This window comes from Excalfactoria chinensis, chromosome 1, assembly GCF_039878825.1.
Source record: "Excalfactoria chinensis isolate bCotChi1 chromosome 1, bCotChi1.hap2, whole genome shotgun sequence".
NCBI classification, from domain to species: domain Eukaryota; kingdom Metazoa; phylum Chordata; class Aves; order Galliformes; family Phasianidae; genus Excalfactoria; species Excalfactoria chinensis.
Window position 1 is genome coordinate 99,502,958 of NC_092825.1, and position 18,353 is coordinate 99,521,310.

The 18,353-nt window shown below is 42.9% G+C and overlaps 2 protein-coding genes across 3 annotated transcripts in view; one reads left to right on the forward strand and one right to left on the reverse strand.

Moving 5' to 3' along the window:
• URB1 (URB1 ribosome biogenesis homolog) overlaps positions 1 to 8,753 on the reverse strand; it is a 43,862-nt gene extending 35,109 nt beyond the window's left edge. Inside the window, exons 1-8 of one of the 2 annotated variants that reach the window (XM_072348166.1) lie at positions 8,606 to 8,753; positions 8,291 to 8,430; positions 6,673 to 6,824; positions 5,204 to 5,336; positions 3,698 to 3,794; positions 2,217 to 2,290; positions 1,505 to 1,630; positions 377 to 507 (exon numbers count right to left, since the gene is read on the reverse strand). In XM_072348166.1, coding sequence (XP_072204267.1) covers positions 377 to 507; positions 1,505 to 1,630; positions 2,217 to 2,290; positions 3,698 to 3,794; positions 5,204 to 5,336; positions 6,673 to 6,824; positions 8,291 to 8,430; positions 8,606 to 8,735 — 983 coding nt within the window. In that variant the 5' untranslated portion in view covers positions 8,736 to 8,753. Of the gene's footprint in view, positions 1 to 376; positions 508 to 1,504; positions 1,631 to 2,216; positions 2,303 to 3,697; positions 3,795 to 5,203; positions 5,337 to 6,672; positions 6,825 to 8,290; positions 8,431 to 8,605 lie in introns of both variants that reach the window. The other variant, XM_072348157.1, reaches the window with a different exon arrangement.
• Positions 8,754 to 16,196: 7,443 nt separating this feature from the next.
• EVA1C (eva-1 homolog C) overlaps positions 16,197 to 18,353 on the forward strand; it is a 34,651-nt gene continuing 32,494 nt past the window's right edge. Inside the window, exon 1 of the mRNA XM_072350454.1 lies at positions 16,197 to 16,471. Coding sequence (XP_072206555.1) covers positions 16,345 to 16,471 — 127 coding nt within the window. The 5' untranslated portion in view covers positions 16,197 to 16,344. The remainder of the gene's footprint in view (positions 16,472 to 18,353) is intronic.

The window sequence follows — 18,353 nt, forward strand, 5'->3', positions numbered from 1 at the left end:
CATCATCTGGTATACAGCACAAGTTTGGTATTTAATTCTCACATCCAAAAATCATATCTTGCAGTAACAGACAAGGTATTTAGTTATTCATGGAAATGGCTCAGAATAACAGAAGCACTTCCACCAGGTCCCTACGAGTATAGCAGAGCATTCTCCAGTAGGTAGAGGTCTAAGAAAATCCAGCAGTTTGATATTGGGAAATTAAAACAAAAAAAACAGCAATGAATTTCTCTCTTCTGCCATAAGTTACTGAGAGAGAAGCAGAATTCAGCAAACTTAACTTGCAAAGGCCTGGAAATGCAGACAAGATAACTAGTGAGACCTGTCTTGCTGTAGCGTGAAGCACACACATGGTTTCAGGTCACTGGTGACCTACCTGCCAGAAGTTCCAAGACTTGGATCATAGAAAGTAATGCCATGTTTCAGAGAGCAGCAGAGCTCCTTTAAGAAATTATGAACAAGTTCTCGCACCATTGCCTTTCCCACCTCTTCAGAACCTTGAGTTACCTATAAAAATCAAAAGGGGGTAGAAAATGACATGATTTTTAGAGAAGAACATCTTACAGCAATTTCTCCCTAGGTTTTATGGAAAACATCCCAACTCATGTGTATATGTACTACGTGCAAGGCATTGCTGACCTAGGAAAGAAGCCAGACAAAAAAAAGACAGAAAAGTGAAGCTAAAGAAAAGTACACGATTTACATAAACTGGGGTGAGGCTATCCTGGGATTCTGAAGAATAGGAACTAAACATTAATCTGAAAGAACAACCTTCAGGCTGACGGTGCAGCTTCTGTCTGAAGAAGTTCCAAAAGACTAAAACAAAAGGCACCAAAGCCTTCAGTATAAAGCACACGTATGTTCTTTGGGCCAATCTGGCACAAGATGGAACAGCTTTAATACGGGACAAGAAAGATGGGAAGCTAACACTGCACTGAACTTGTCAATATTACAGGAAGAGGAGGTAGGGTACAAAGGTACAATCATCACACAAAAATGGAAGAACTGATCAAATAACCACATCAACCACAGAGATGGGGGGGGGGGGGGAAGTGAACCCCTATTCCCTTCATCTTTTACATTTAAGACAATTAAATATTTCCATAAATGAACCTTTGACAATTGCAGTTGGGAACTGTTGTTGATAATTGTAGCTGATAATTATAAGTACTCCAAAAAAATTATAATTATTCCAAAAAAGTTGTTAACAACATATCAGTATTGGAATGGCATAGGTATAAACATCCAGTAGAGGACGTACAAGAAGGTAGTTGTTCAGTGCTGTAAGATTTGATGAAGAAAGATTTCTAAAGACCAAATGATAATGAAGACAGATGAAAAGACTGCAAGCACAACTCAGTGGAAGCAAAGAAAGTTTTCCTCCTGCTTTCCATCAGGCTTACAGCCATGCCTTAGACAGTCCCAGAACAAAAAGGTAAAAAATAAAACACCTAAAATTAAAACATTAACAAAATAAAAATATAACCCATTTAAGTTACCAGACCTTGAAATCCTTAGAGCTGACATCAGTAATCCCATTCCATCGGTAAAGTGAAGCCACATGATTCAACACTTCTGCAGTAAAAAAGCGCACCTTCTGGGTCTTGGTAATATTTCTATTTTGAACCACCTGAAAACAAGTGAGAAAAAATATGAAAAACAAAATACCATCAATTCTATTTATTTTAAGTTAACAAAAATAGGGCAATGTAGCAACAAACTTCACAAAATCCTTTCTCTCCTGGAAATAAGATTGTATGCTGTAACCTAGCTCATATCCAACAAATCTAAGACCTCCTCGTTTCAGCATGAGATGCATCCGTGGAAGAACCAATCCCATTGTCACTGGAAGCATTAAGATTACAGGATTTTTGACCTTCAGACTTGGCATTGCTGCAATTGCAAACCAAAAAAGTAGGAATCTGGTGGATACTACACACTACAGATGAGCTGAAATGAGCATCTAAGTAGTAGTTATGGAATTAATTCCTTTTGAAGAGCACATTAGGAAGACATAAGCTTCAGTGCTGAAACAATCTGTTGCCAAGCTATCAACCTCCAACATGTCATCAACAATGGAAAGACTGACAAACCTGCAGCAGCAAGGTGACAACATCTTCAGGAGCTGTATATTTTATACAAAATGGCTGCAAAGCTGTTTCCATGAGCAAAGAAAACAAAAAACGAGACAACGCAGTTTCATGGCTATACCTTACCTTAGTTTTCAGTGTGGAGAGAAGAAGATTGACAGTAGAAACTTTGTCTTCCTTTATTCCAGAACGAAAAATATCTGGAATGAAATCTAAGAAGACATTTCAAATGTTTAGTGGAGACGTGAAAGCTATTTTTATACTAAAACGCATCAGGGAATTCATATCCATTTCTCTTCTAAGACATACTATAGACTTTCCTTTTAAGATTGACACAAAAAATTGCAACAAGAGTTCAAAAGGATGATGTGTCTGGAACCAGCGACGAGCAAGTAATGCTGCCAAACCCATCTCAGCATAACCAGCTAAACTGCCAACTCGGTTATTAACAATTTCTGCAACAGCACCCGTCAACTTCAAATATATTTCAGATCCCAACATGATATGCAGTGTTTAAACTTGAGTGAATAATGGGGCTCATGGGGTAGTGGAAACAATGGAAGTCAATAATTATGGCCTAGTTTCATGCACTCGTGGAGGGAACTGCTGCCAACTAATGAATACTTCTCAATCCTTCCTGAATTCTTTCATAATTGCACCAAAGGCCGCAACTGAGGAATATCACAAGCCACTGAAGTCAACAGAAGTTCTACATTCAACTTTAGTACATAAGGGATCAAGTCTTCATTAAAGTGTCAATAGGATTTGACTTCCAGGATCCTGCTCTTTGTCTGGTGAACCTGACCTTCTCTGAGCGACAGGGGTTGAACTCCCACGTAACGCCTTCATAAAGGATGCAAAGGACATTACACTGGTCTCCTGAATCACTGACAAAAAGCAGTCTAAGGGAGTCTAAGGACAAACAAGTTGTCCTGCGTAACAACAGAAAGACACTAAGTATATGCAGTCCTTACCTTCAGTGCTTTTCAAAAAGCCTACCAATGTGTTAGGAGCAAGCCCAGAGGCCACAGAGCTTTTTCTGCTTACCAATTCTCTGGAATTTGTACTACATGTTCTCTTTTTTAGATCTGTTCCGTCAAAGGCTTTCTATTTTTGTAAAGCTTCCACAGATAGAAAACACCATTCTCAAATAGAAGAGGCATTCTCTACAATACTGAAGAAGTTCATAGTTTTTCAGGAAAGAAATTAAAAATACGTTTTGTATCTTGTGTTTATCTTGCTCATACTTTGAATTAGCTCTTATTACCATCTTTGAAAGAATCTGTCTTAAAAAAATATACACAAGGGTATATCCACAAGATGATAGGGTGAGACGGGAGGTTTAGGTTAGATATTAGGAGGAAGTTTTTCACTCATAGCGTGGTGACGCACTGGAACAAGTTGCCCAAGGAGGTTGTGGATGCCCCATCCCTGGAGGCATTCAAGGCCAGGCTGGATGTGGCTCTGGGCAGCCTGGGCTGCTGGCTGGCGACCCTGCACATAGCAGGGGGTAGAAACTGGATGATCATTGTGGTCCTTTGCAACCCAGGTTGTTCTATGATTTGTTGATTCTATGATATATATGTACACAAGCATTTATTTAGTACCTTTTAATTCCAGCACTTGTATCAAGACTGCAGTGTCACCAGCTATTAAAAAGGAGAGAGCAAACTGAACATAGGCCATACGGACATCAGGTCTTCCCTGTAAGAAAGATAAAATGCAGTGTTGACAGAAACCGTACACAACTGCAACAACCGATTATCACTATAAGTACCATAAATGGATAAATTAAGCAGCTTCCACAGGCAGATTACGTACAGCCATGCACATGCATTTATATGCAACACATCTACAGTACATGTAAATTTTAAAAACTTTTTGCATTAAACAGATCACAGTTCATTCCATTTAAAATCAAATAAGAAAGCATCTGTTTCACTTCTCAATAGACAAGATGGGCTATAAATTGAAAAGAAGAAAACAGTATTTTTAAGCCAAATCCTTGTATTCACATATCACTGAACACCCACTTCTGCACTGCTTAGTACACAGGCAAACATCAGTGAATACCAATGAGAGCAGTGCTACTGCTTCCAGAGCTGTGCTAATCTTGGAGGCTTCTGCCACTCACTGACACCTTTGGGCGCATTATACACACTCCTCAGCTACAGCAGCTGCTAGCTGGGTCATACAGCTGAGACAAGCATTACAATTTAAGGGGTGATGGCACTCCCAAAGGCAACTTCTACAATGAGGTCAAAAACCATGAGATCTGCCATTCTCAAATATGTTTGTATAAAAAGAAATCAAGTAATAGACAATCCCACAAGTAATAGACAAACCCATCAATCAAATCCTAAAAGAAAAATGAAAAATAAAATACAAAATCAACACACCTTTCTCCCAGAAATCACCTTCTGCAGGCTCATTTATCACCAAATAACAAAAACTCAACAAAAATGTAGACATTTATACTAAACTGGTGTTGAAAACGATACTCATATAGACTTATGTTGAGAAAGAAATATAAATACTCTTGTTCTAAAAGTTGTTTCAGGCCAATGCCGATTACAGAAGAAATGAGAATCAGAGTTCCTTTTGGAAAAGAGGACTGATTTCTACTTATTCACATGTCCTTCACTGGGATTTCCAAGAGACTGTCTTAAATTCCTGGCTGTATTTCAAACTTTATTACTCTGGTTACTGGGCAAAATCCCCTCATCATTAAAACAACCCACAGAACCTCCACTTATTTCACTGGGATCAAACAGGAATCTTCTAATGGGAAAAACGCTTTTCACCTAAGCTTGTCATCGAATACCTCAGGGTGCAAGCCAGCTCCTCAACTGCAGATACTCAAACACATGCCCTGGGGTTTTCTCACCTAAGCAGATTGGAAACTCATGCCCTGTGGGTCAGCTCTGCTGCCAATGTGAAACAACCAAGTAGCACTTCAGCCCGACGCAGCATAAGAAGGAAGGGGTAAGTTTTTGCAGATGAAAGTATGGCAAGAGAGACTTTGTCAACAGTTTAAATACTTGGCAGAAGAAATTTAATAAAGGCAATGTATAGCATTTCACGGTGCACCCATGGACAGCTGTTTAATTTACCTTCTTATCTCTTCTTTTCACTAATCCATGCAGAAACTTATTATTGAAATCAAAATGACTAAACACATCCCTTGCAGTATCTGGCCCCTGAGCCACCATTGCTGACAACAGGGTAAGGCACACTCGGCTCATCCTAAAAGAAAAGAGGAAAACATGCACGTTATTTTCAGGATAACAGTTATGCAAACCACCAAAATGAAGAGTTTAAACGTAAAGAAAGATGATCTTCAAATAAATTATCCCATTCCACCTCCAACAACCATCAAAACCTTCAGAATTTTCAGGCATGAAGCAGTCATCAGAGTCATCCTCAACGTAAGCAATCAAGATAAGCCATTAGCAAGGTATTCCCACTCATGCAAAGCCCTTGCTGCAGTCAATGGAAGCTTTAACTGAATAAGTAAATGATTACATAAATGACCATCACAATACATATTCAGGCAAATCACACATTATTGCACTACCTACAAAGAATTTTGCTGCTTTTTTATAAACAGCTAATTTTTCCAAGCATATATTTTTGGTCCTACAAATGCTTATGCACTTTTCCGCCACAAGCAGGTTCGCAGAAATTACACCTGATAATAAGGTGAAGGACCTGCATTGCAGAAGCCAAATACTTATTTTTAACTTCAGCAGAATGACAGCAGTTTTCTTGTATTTAAATTTGCAGCACAAAAACCACGTTCTTGCCCTTCAACTAAATTCCTAGATTTACACTCTGTTGTGATTGTTGCTCACTGAGCAATGGGATAAAATTGCCTGGAAAGCTAGAAGAGAAGTAAAAAACAACCAAAAGCATTGCTTGGGCAGCGATAATAGCAACTGGTTAGATGGGGAGAGGAAAGAAGGGAAAAGGGAATGTCTATTTATATCATTTTCAGTATAGGCAGTTTCATTACTGAGCAAATGATACCACCATAAGTCTGCAGTCTGCCCCGTGCGGGTTCTAGAAGGATTTCTCCAAAAGCTGTAGTCTTTAAATTATTAACAAGAAATACAGATCCCGCGCCGTTTCAAAGTTTATTTTACAGTACACCTACCCTCACATATTTGGGATTTTATCTACGGTTAAAAGTGCTTGTTGCAGTAACATCATCTCAGTGGTCTAAGAAGTGTGGTTATGACCATGAACTAGAAGGCAGAAAAGACTTTTCTTAATGCTGGCCTGTACAAAATCCAAAAGGGTGGCCTTGGACAACTGCCTTCTGTCCAGGGGTAAGGAGTAAAATATACTAGTTACATTCTATCTGCCACACAGGCAAAGAACACCTGGAATAGTTGTTTAGATTGGACCATATACAAAAAGTGCGCAAATCAGCCTCAGATTGAAAGGACAACCTGTTTTACAAAGTGCTGAACAGTATCATTCAATAAAGGTAGATTGCTAACAGTAAGTTCAGTTGAGCTGTGGACAGCCCCTTGGGATCAACTCAGAGCAATTGACAGATTCCCTAGAGAAGACTCACCTGTGATTTTCAGAATACAGTGCAGCATAGACCACTCTCATGTAGCTGTGAATCAACCTTTTGACTATGTTCGTTCCCACAACAGAAAAATGGGAAAGGTCACTGGCTGTCCTCAGTAAAATAGCTTCCAGGGCTTGGAAGATTAATAACATCTGTAAAAATGAGAAATGTGTTAATATTTGCCAATAACAGGTAGGGCTTGAAACTATTAGCTGAGCAAATAGTAAAAAATGCAATTAAAAAAAAATAAAAAACAAATCCTATCATAAGAGAAAAACTTGCAAATATGAAGGCAAAATTAACTTCTGAATTCTGTCCCAAATCAATGCTTCCTTTCCTAAAGGACTAACTCCGAGGGCATTAATCTTCAAGGCAATCTCTATAGAGGTATTACGTGAAAGACTAAAGTGCCACAGAAGGGCAGCAAACTTTGTTGTTATTTTTAAACAGCTGTTAGACTGATGAAATTCAACTGGAAAGCTGGGTGAGTGTGCTGACTGAAAATAGGGCCTCTCCTCAGATGTGAATGGAGACCTACACGGATACACCTGATTTGTCAGTGTACACAACTGCCACTTCTGGGAACTCAGAAACTTACTGCAGCGTAAATCTTAGCACAGGCTGATGAATCTCAAAGGTCCTTTTTAAGCTGGAGGCCAAGGCTGAGGTCTAATGAACCAATACTGTGAAAGAGAACTGTTGCTAAACATGCTATGAAACCAGAGTCCATGCTGCACAGGGACTGCATTCATTGTTAGTTCACTGTATTCATTATCATTATTTTTATTCAGTATTAGCCTCCATTAGTAAAAGGATCTTGAAAACAGTATTTAACTGAACACGATTGCCATGACAGAGGCTGTCATTACAGAGAAGTAACAGAAACAACAATCTAATGCAAAGGCAAGTGCATGGCTACTAAAATGAACTCTATTTTATGTTGAGAGCAGGCTCACTGTAAAAAGAGCTTTTCAATTCTTGGGTTTTTCAACCTATTTTGTGGAAGAAAAACTGTTTTAAGCTCAGATAAGAAAAAATGGTGTCAACTTCAGCAGCAGCTTCTTGAGAATATTCACGTATCAGGGAGATATCTAGTTAAATAAAAACAACTATTTCCATCAGATGACTTTTTTTGTTTGTGTAATTGTTGTGATTTCACAGACGGTCACTTGGTAACATTTAAAGAGCTGTATCAACCTGATTTTGGCTGGACTACTGGCTGTGCATATCACCACATCAGAGGGCAGTGAGGCGCTGGCACAGCTGCCCAGAGAAGCTGTGGTGTCCCGTCCCTGAAGGCACTCACAGCCAGGTTGGATGGGGCCCTGGGCAGCCTGAGCTGGTGGGGGGCAGCCTTGCCCATGGCAGGGGGTGGGGTTGAGGTCCCTTTCAACTCAAACCATTCTGTGATTCATTCTATGATTCTATGATCATTAACTATAGCAACATCTTTGCATTGGAAAGAGCTTCTCCTACTCGATCAATCCTTCTGTCACTGTGATTTCCAATAACGTGGTTATTATCACTTATTCATACTGCCAAGCACTTCTTTGGCAGTTCTATTCCCAGCCAGCTCAGACCGTACCACACCAAGACATAAAACCCACGGACGACGTACTTCACTTTCAGGCTTCTTCTCCCCATCCAGCAGCTTGAAAATTTCAGCACACTCCACTGAAATCTTTATGTACCCCTCCACGACATCATATATTTCGTCAGATGGCAGCGCCTTCGCCGTGGAGATGAAGGTCTCCAGACCTGCAAGAAGAGAGTTCCACCTGGAGGGCGCCACGAAGGACGGGGGACACGCGGTCCGAAGCGTGGGCAGCAACACGTGCCCCGAGCGGCGATCACCCTCAGCCCCGCCGCACAGCAGCCGGGCAGGCAGAGCACGCCTTTACCCCACGAAGCCCACCGCCCGGCCCCTCCTCACCCTTCCCGGCAGTGGCAGGGTCCCGTAGCAGCGTCTTGAAGCGGGCGCCGTTAAACTCTCCCTCCTCGCTGCGAGCTCGTTTGGCCGCAGGCGGGCCGGCACCGGGCGCACCGCGCCGCTTGGCCGCCATGCTGCTGTCACCGCCCCGGAAGACGCGATGGCGGCCGCGCAGCGCCGCAGCCCGGCAGGAAGTGGTGGGCTTCTCCTCAGCGCTGAGGGGGGAGGGCTGAGTGTGTTAGTGCGGGAAGGGTACGTCGGTAGTGAGGGGTGGTGGAGATGAATCAGAGAGAGAAGGTGAAGTTAGAAGGATAAAATGATGCACGGAGCTGGGGAAAAGGAGAACATGAAAGAAAATGTGAATTGCTAGGGACGAGTCACGAGGACTGTTTAAAAGTGTGCTGATAGCTACGTAGCATGAAAGATGTTGGTAATGCCTTCCGAGTAATTCAGTTTTTTGGATTTACAATATATAATATATTGTATATATAATTATTATAATATATATATATTACAATATTATACAATTATTATACAGTATATTATACAATATTACAAAATTACAATATTATATATTGTATATATAATATACAATAATAATACCATATTACTAGGAATACACCATAAAGAAGTATTGCTGCAAGATACCAGCAAAGAATGTATTATTTTCATAGAATCATAGGATGGCCTGGGTTGAAAAGGACCACAATGATCATCCAGTTTCAACCCCACTGCTATCTGTAGAGTCACCAACCACCAGCCCAGGCTGCCCAGAGCCACATCCATCCTGGCCTTGAATGCCTCCAGGGATGGGGCATCCACAGCCTCCATGGGCAACCTGTTCCAGTGTGTCACCACCCTATGAGTGAAAAACTTCCTAATATCTAACCTAAACCTCCCGTCTCAGTTTAAGACCATTCCCCCTTGTCCTGTTGCTACCCACCCTTGTAAACAGCCATTCCCACTCCTGTTCATACACTCCCTCCAAGTACTGGAAGGCCACAATGTAAATTAAATCATTCTCTCCTCTCACAGCCTGAGTAGCTGCTGCAGCATTTATTGAAGATGGTGAGGAAGATTGTTAATTTCACTTCAAACCAGTCTACTTCCATCATGCTTCCCCTTCCTTTCTCTGCCACAATTATGACAGTTTTCCACCCCAGAGCCTGCTTTTTGGCAAGCACCAATCATAGATGCCTGATCAGTGAATGAGACATCAGGCTCAGACAACATTCATCTGCCCTGTTATGCCTGCATTTTCAGGAGATGGAAGCAGTAAATGACTCAAGTATTAATTTCTGAGCTGCTCAGTTTTCAGTAAATTGAAATATATTCCTTTGATTCTTGCCAAATGAACATGTAATCATATCCAGGATACACATTGCCCCTTTGGCATTTGCTAGTCTGAAAAATAATTCCCAATCCCTCACGAGAACCTTAGCTCTATGCTCAAGATCAATGAACTCCAGATACAGAATTAATCGAGCCAAGTGACCCTCTCTTGCCTCATCCATAATTCAATTTAAGAAGCGTTTGCTGGCTTGAACTGCACCTGCTCTACAGTCCTGCTCGGCTTGCCTCTTCTTCTCAAATTTGAATGTTACTCCTGGCTTAGGATCCTTTTCCATGCAATCTCAAAGAGAAAATGTATTTTGTTAGGTTCTCACTACTAGCTTCGTGAAGGTCTATCTTGAGGTTACAGCCACAAACTCCTGTGCTGCTCATCCACCCACCACCTCCTCTTATTTTAAAAAATCAATAAATGGGATCCATTTTATGCATAAATTAATTTCAGAAACCTTTCTGAGGAACAGAACTTCAGCAGATATTACGTATAAAAAATTGCTGCTCTCAGTGCTCTGTCATGGTTTAGAGAACTATTTCATTAAAAATACACTTTTCTTCCCCCTCTAAAACTTCAAGTTCCTGCAAACCTGAAGTGAAAGATACGGCTATTTAACATATCTTTCCGCTTTCCAGCTGGTTAAATCTGTGGCTTAGGATCACAGAGGGAGAAGCAACGAATGCTGCTAAGAGGTTGGTTAAGCATCATGCTCCCTTCTTTAATACTTCTGCATGAAGAGGATATTCCCAACACAGCCCAATGCCATCACTTCTTCCCTGCCACCCTTGCACTGATCAGCTCAGGACTGATTCACATGTATGGAGACAGAGAGATTGCAGAGCTCGAACTACAGTAGTTTAGAAACAAGTGTCCTGGGTGGTACACTAGAATCAGGTTTGGATTCAGGAGCTGCATGGATAGGCTGATCTGAGGTAAGAACTCTCATGAAACTGCTTCACAGAGCCAATGTCTCTCTGTCATAAGCAGTTGCAGCAGTTTAGTAAAACGACTTTTGATCCTGAAGCTGAAAAGCAAAATGTTCTCTCTTCCTCCAGTCTCTTAGTTATTTCAACCACAGCAGCACTTTTCTGAATAGCTGAAGGAGTGCTTCTTAAAACCTGACTAATGACAGCTTATCTTCCCTACTGTTACACTAGAGCCCTATCGATATCAAAGGACCCAACTTGCCTGCAGCGTCAGCAGCATGAACATGCATTAGCACCAGGCTTTTGAGCCAGGCACAGGATGAGTCAGGAATCAAGCTGTTTTCCCAGATGCTGAAGATGGATGGAAAGACTGAACAAGAAAGGAGGAAGATAGAAGAAGGGGAAGGACAGTGAGCAGGCTGGGGTAAGCTACCAGAGTTGAAAGCAGCTATGGGTATCTACTCATACATAACTGAAGAAATCCTTTATTTAGTTCAAGATATAGAACAGGACCTTTGGCACTGCAGGCTAGCTACAACCAGAGGCACAAAATGGATAGCTTCCACAAATACTGACATCTTTACCACCTTCCATTCATGGAACAATATTCAGCTATCATTACCCTGAGTTATCGTAACCATAAGCATGGAGAATCTCTTCAGAATTTACCATTGGACCCTTATAGTACTGAGAGGAAAAGCAAACAATTCTGAACTCCCCAATGCTATTTTCAAATTTCTGTATTCATTTCTAATTTGGGGGTGGCTCAAGCTGAACTACTGTGAGGTCTTGATCTCAAAACTGTTAATTCTCACTGATTAGATACTGAGAAGGGCTCGTATTTTCAGAAGTGTTCCCAGTTTAGCATGCCTTTGCATGCCTAACTTGAGTGACCTTGAGGACAGATTTTCAAAAGCTTTTGGAAAAGCCACAGATTTTTTCATTGCTTTGACATTGATTCTGTGGCTGTAAAAACCGCTGTCTTGAATTTCAGGGACACAGAGTCATTAGTCATTTTGGAAAATCTTAGCCTAAATCCGTATTAAAGGAGAAACAGTGACAACACCAGCCAAAAGGCAGTCTTATAAACCCATAATAAGTCACTTTCACAAGCAAACAGGCTGTTTTCCAATAATAAGGTCCACCCAGCTACTCTGTCCTGATGTCCTTCTTAAACAGAGAGGGAAGGCATATGGCATCCTTTAGTCCACCCTTTTAAGATCCTTTCTGGAACACTACCAAGAATGATTTCTGTGCTTTAAAGGGGGCATGATCAACAAAGCCAAGACCTTTTTCTTGGTGCATTTATTCCTCCTCTTGTTTAGATCTTTCTTTGTTTTTTTCCAGCAGTAAACTCAGTGGGAAGGGGCATGCCTCTTAATTCATGTCTGTACAAGTGCACTGGGTGTACTGCTAGAAAAATTAATCTGTGTACAGGAGAGATGCCAGTAAGACTGGCAGCATGGAGGAGGATGAGGGGTCGTGATCTTTCCTCTGCATGTGGTGAGAAATTCGAGATGGACTTCAGGTGAAATGAGACACAAGTGTGTTAGTTTCATAAACCTTGTGTGTTTCTTCTTATTGCTTCTTTTGTGAAGTGGTCAGGATCTCTGTGATGCTGTGATTAGTTAGGTCAAGAGCTGACTTTGCAGGAAGTCTTATGACCACAAAACTCATACAGCAAAACACATCAAATAATTCCTCTGCTTGTAAGCCTGCTGGGTGAAGTACTGTACTCTGTGTTCCTTCAAATTTCTACTGATATCCATGGGAATGTTTCCTAACTATTGCATGCAAAGTCGGTCCTCTCAAGATCAAATTGCTGCACACTTGAAGATGTTGGAACTTAAAAACAGTGACACCCTTTGAGAACTCACAACATCCAAAACACACTTGCAGCTGAAATATGCAAGAGGAGCTTCCCTATCACTATTTTCTTTCTTGTATCTGTAGAAATAGAGGTTGAATAAGGAAAAAAAAAAATGTGCTGTGTTATTCTAAATAATCACCATATAGTGATTACTGTAAAGCATGTGCTTTGTTTTAACTGGTTGGATGTTCATTTCCATAGAAACAAAGGGAGGGTAACAGCCCACTTGTTTGAACTGTCTTGTAGATTTCGTCTGTGTCAGAATGCAAGCTTATAAAGCATTTTAAAATGTGGGAAAACCCTCTGGGTTTTGTTCTTAGCTTTTTTCTTTTTCTTTTTCTTCCAAAAACGCTGAAGAGACCATTAGTGGATTTCATGGACGCTTTATTCCGGGTGAAGAGAATAAAAATGAGATATTTAAGTTCTTAAATTGACAGGAGAGTGAGGAGGGAGAAAAAGAGGTAAGGAGATATGGTAGGAAAATAGTCATGTATACAAAGGAAGTGTCTCATAGAAGTTTCATAGAAGGTAGTTCTAATCCAACAAGTGCCATAGTTTTGCTACTGTGTTGTATATTTAGTTGTGACTTTTTTTTTTCCTGATGGGAATTTTTAGGCCATCTAACTCAGCCTTCTACAATCCCACACTGTAAGTTTATTTCCTAACTGGCAGCATGAATGTACTTTGAATTTCCTAGCACTAAGCCATGACATGATTTTTAAATTGGTAGTTTGGCTGAAGTTCAGAGAAAAAAAAATGATTAATATAGAGAAAAAAGAACTCAGATTCTTGCTTCGCCCTTGCAAAACTGCGATGCAACAACACAGCTCCTGCACTTTTGACACTCTGAAATGATCTCTTTCCTCCCTGAGTTCAAAAGAGAGAAACTGTTTGAAGAAGGCTTGCTATCTGGTATGGATTCACACCTACAAGCTTTCATTTTGTCTTTGGTGAAAAATGGATCTCACTCCAGTTGCTCATAAGGAAAGGCCAAGGCTGAGAAATTCTGTAATTCTACATGCTGAACATGTCTGGATTAGTTATATTGTCTCCTGACTGCTGAGCTTTGCCAGCTTGTAGAAACTGTTTTAATGGTTATGGCATAGAAATACATTCTGCACATCAAGATAAATAATAAGTTCTGTCTCTGTACCTTGGTGTTTTTTGGTGTTGTCTCTAACTTTACTATTTAAGCCTTACCACAGAAAGGAGTAGAAAGGATTGCAACAACAGCAAAAATAATAATTACAGATTAGAGTTGACTACTGAATAACAAAGTATTCCCAGAGAGAGAGAGAAAGAAGAGAGAAGAAAAGAATTGCCAATGCCATTTTACTTGAAACACATTTGCAATTCCTGTGGGCAGCAATATCCATAAGACATTCTTTTCCATAGGAAGACTTCCCCAAATGGCAGGCAACTACATACAGCAGCACCCGACTGCCTCTTTTGTTGTTGTTCAGCCCTCACTGCCTCACCTCCCGGGAGGTTACCTACAATGTTTTGAACCTCTCCCAGTTCAGTCATTCCACTTGAAAACTGACTTTGCCTTTGGGTCATATCTGAGCAGTGCCAAAAACATACCGGGCTCATTCCTGCACCATTGATGGCCTTTTACTTACAGCACCACAGGGCTAGAAAAGGTAGTGTTATCTCATTAAAAGGATAAAGACTGAAGTTCTCATTAAGAAAACAATTCCACAGGATCTTCTGACTCAAAGCCTTTCAAGCGTGAGTACAGGATGGTATTTCTCAGTGATTTTTGATGTTTTGTGTGTTCTTCTGCACTGGTTCTGCTTGTCGCAGAACCTCTCCAAGTCATACACAGTGGAGCAAATTACCATCATGAACAGCTATGTCTCATATGAGGTGTCTTTTGACTGTGAGGGTCTAAAGCCAAAGGTCATCTGACCTCACACACTTGAAGATACAGCAGATATGTTGTTATGGTTGATGTGGCAGAGCCAAGGTTCGGGTAGACCAGCCCACCTCAGTCACCTAGACCTATTATTTAGAAAATCAGAGCACGGTTCCCAAGTGCTCCCTCTTACTAAGGGATATAAATACTACTTTTAACGTTTCCTTGGCATTCATTTCTGCCTTCACTGGAACTGACTTGTGACAGCAGGTGTGTGAAGTGTCTGATTAAATGACTTGGCATAGCAAGATCAAAGGGAAAAAAAAATAGAGGGAAGTATACAAGGGAGTCCCATGTTTTTTTATCTAGTATAGTGGTTACAAGACACTGGGAAGGTGCTTCAGCTCAGAGGCAAGTACAGTCCTCGTCTGAAGCAGCTGAAAGGAAGAGCTCCATACTCCCAACAGAGCTAGTCCTGTCTTCCCATCTGCTTGCAGATGCAGATTCTCTAAAACTATTCCATTTTCTCCTGTTTTTCAGCATCATTTATCCCATTTCTATGAGTTTAGTAAAACTTGATGGGACGTTCCTGACCTCAGCCGGGTTTATCTGAAACCTGATTTGCTCTTATCTGACAAAAGAAGGATGAGCATACTATGCAAGTTATCTAGTTGTTATTCTGTGTGTGAAGAGGGAGAGGCTGAGGAAAGAAAGTGAATTCAGATGTAAACATGGTCAAAGTTCAGCACGACTTCCAGAAGGTGATGCCAAAGTTAGGAAATAATTGAAATCTGGATGTGATCCAGCTTCAGTTGGACCAGGAGGGGAGGAATGGTTTTAACAGAATCTGTTTGGTGTAATCATTTCTTATCTACTCACTTGTATCATTTCTGGAGGAAGCAGATGAATGAACAGGTTGCCCAGAGAGGTGGTGGATGCTCTGCCCATGGAGATAATCAGGGTCAGGCTGGACAGTGCTCTGAGCAGCTTGATCCAGCTGTAGGCGTCCCTGATCACCGCAGGGGAGTTCGACTAGATGACTTTTAAAGATCGTTTCTAACTCAAAAGATTATATGATGATTCTATGAGGAGCATCAGTCATCCTGGGAGCTTTGTCCTGCTAGCTGGGTTTCACCCACACCTGCCAGGCAGCAGCACTGGGAGTGGGGCTGGAGCGGGCAAGTGGGCCAAGGCAGTGTGAGAGAGGGAATGTAGGAAGGTTATGCTGTAGGGAGAGGGAGCGATGCGGAGCACCTTGCGTTTGTCTTGGGGAAAAAAAAGAAGGGGGGGGGGCAGGGAGGAGGGCATAGAGAATATAGAGAACACAGAGGGAAAATGCTGTCACATGAGCCAAGGAGTGTGCGCAAGGCTGAGGGCGGCCCTCCGACCACTGCCAAACAGAAATGACGGGAGGAAAATAAGTTGAAAGCGAAGCCGTAAACGCGGGGTGCGAAGGCGGAACGCTGCCATTTAGCCAAGAGGGAGGCGCCGGGCCCGAGAACTGCCCGGAGAGGGGTGGAGAGAGCCGGGGGAGGGCGGGCGAGGTGCACCGGGACTGAGTCAGCCCGGCCCGCACGATGCGCACCGAGGGCAGTGCCAGGCGCGGCGCCGCCGAGGAGCCTCTTCCCTCCCCCGCGGCGGCGACCCGCGGCCGGGACCCCCTCTCGCGGCGGGGGGGCGGCCGCGCTGCGGCCTCGGCACCGGGCAGGGCTGCTCCGCCCCCCCGCTGCCCTCTCCCGCACCATGAGGGGAGGGGACGCGGGGCAGCACCCAAGCCGGCGGCAGGTAGAGCGCGGGCGGCTGCTGCCCCTCCTCTCCTGCGCCATCCTCGCGTGCTGCGCCGAGGTGGCGGCGCTCCGGGACTTCTCAGGTACGGGGCGGCACGGAGCGCGTGGAGGGAGGGAGGGACGGAGTGCTCCCACGCAGCTCACCATTCGCATGTCCCGCCGAGGAGGGGACGACAGGGTTAAGGGGAACCCGAGGGGTCGGGCGGGAGGGTTTCGCCTGTTGGCCGCCGTCGGTTTCCAGCACCGCGCGCTGGGAAAGCGGCGTGCGGATCGTCCGGGACCCGATTCCGAGTGCGTGGAAGTTCTTGGAAAGGTTCCCACTTTCTCCCGTAGGCTTGGAGTCGCGCCCTGCGGGCACAGCAGCTCTCTTTGGGAGAGAGCCCTCGGTGGTGCTGACGGGGGTGGCCCTGAAGGGAGTAGGGTCCTCGATCACCGTGTTAAATAAGGCGCCCGTGCCAGCTGGGAGGGTGTCCTCGGTCCGGCAGAGAAAGGAAGCGATCTCCGTTCTGTCTGCGACTGCAGCACACTCCTGTGGTCTCCTTGTGTTCCGAGGCATCTCGCTGCTGTTGCGAAGTTATTTTTACAGGAACAGTCTTTTCCTCTCTGCGTTTCGCAGTAAGCACAGCCTATTCCTGGCAGCTGCGAGCTTAAGGAACTGCCCCTAAGGCAAAAGGCAAAGCTTACCCTTTATGAACGAAGCAGAACTTCCCAAAGCCAGTCAGCTGCACTGGACCTAAGTTAGTATATGATTAATAACACCAATGTGGCATTACGCAGATTAATGTAACTCATATTGATGTGGTTCAAAAGGCCAGCTGGGGTTCTGCAGGAACCAGATGCATTTTCTCAGCAGCAGGACCAGGGATTTTGTCGTTGTGTCGAACTCCTTAAATCTGAACATTTCTAAGGAAGCAACCACCAAATGATGTTTAAAAAGAGACAAACAAAACAGAACCCTATGCTAGGATTAACTACATTTCTCCTATTAGATTCCTTCACAAATAAAAGGCTTTCCCATACCTTAGGTGCTTGCTGGTTGTTTGGTCTGCTTGTTTTGCTGCTGGGTTTTAGATGTTAGCTTTGGAGTTGCATGTAGTTCTTCACAAGGAAACAGAAGTTCAGATTTTCCCTTCCAAACAACCACTGAGTTATAAAATATCCCTAAAGTTTATCTAGGAAAGTTCCCCTTACAAAAGTCCATTCACATTTGAAATGAAGTTATTCAGATAAGGTTATCCAAGATACATTTCAGAAGTACAGCTGTAGTCAGTATTTCATTGTGCGCTTTCTAAATAAGTAGAGAGACCAAAGATAATTCTCCAAGTCAGCCCAGAAATCAGCATTAAAAATGTCGTGTGGACAGTTCAGTAAATAAATAAAATGTAGCAAAGATTAGATTCCAAAGTTCTTGCCAATCCAGACTGGGGGCGTTTCCAGGCCTGAAAAAGAATTCCAGGCTCCTTTTTACTTTTAATAGAGACACAATCCAGAAAAGACAGAAATGTTACTTTATCCCTTTAAAATAAGGGCATCCGGAACACACCGGGAAGTTTTTAGCTACTTCAAAGGTAGGGAAATGCATGACAGGTGCTGCAGGCCAGGAGCTGTCAGATGTAAGACAACACCCTGTAATGCCATCCTGAGCCTGCTTCATACCTGCTGCACGGTTACAACAAGCTCTGTAACAGCAGCTTCAAGCTGAGCTTCCAGAACTGCTGGATTTCCTTATTTGCTCTCTCCCTCAGTAGGAACAGTGACTTGATTTTCACAAGCTCTGCTAGATGCGTGTGGAAACAAATCTGCTCTGTTTAAAGGGCCAGCACCCTACAGCTGCCAGATGCCAGTTGCTCCTTGGGGATTATCCCGGAGGTGACAGGAGGGGAGCTGGGTATCCCTGCTTTGCAGCCTTCCTATGCTTTCACTAATCCGTAAGCAGGCAGGTCCAACTCTCTCCCTTACCCCTTC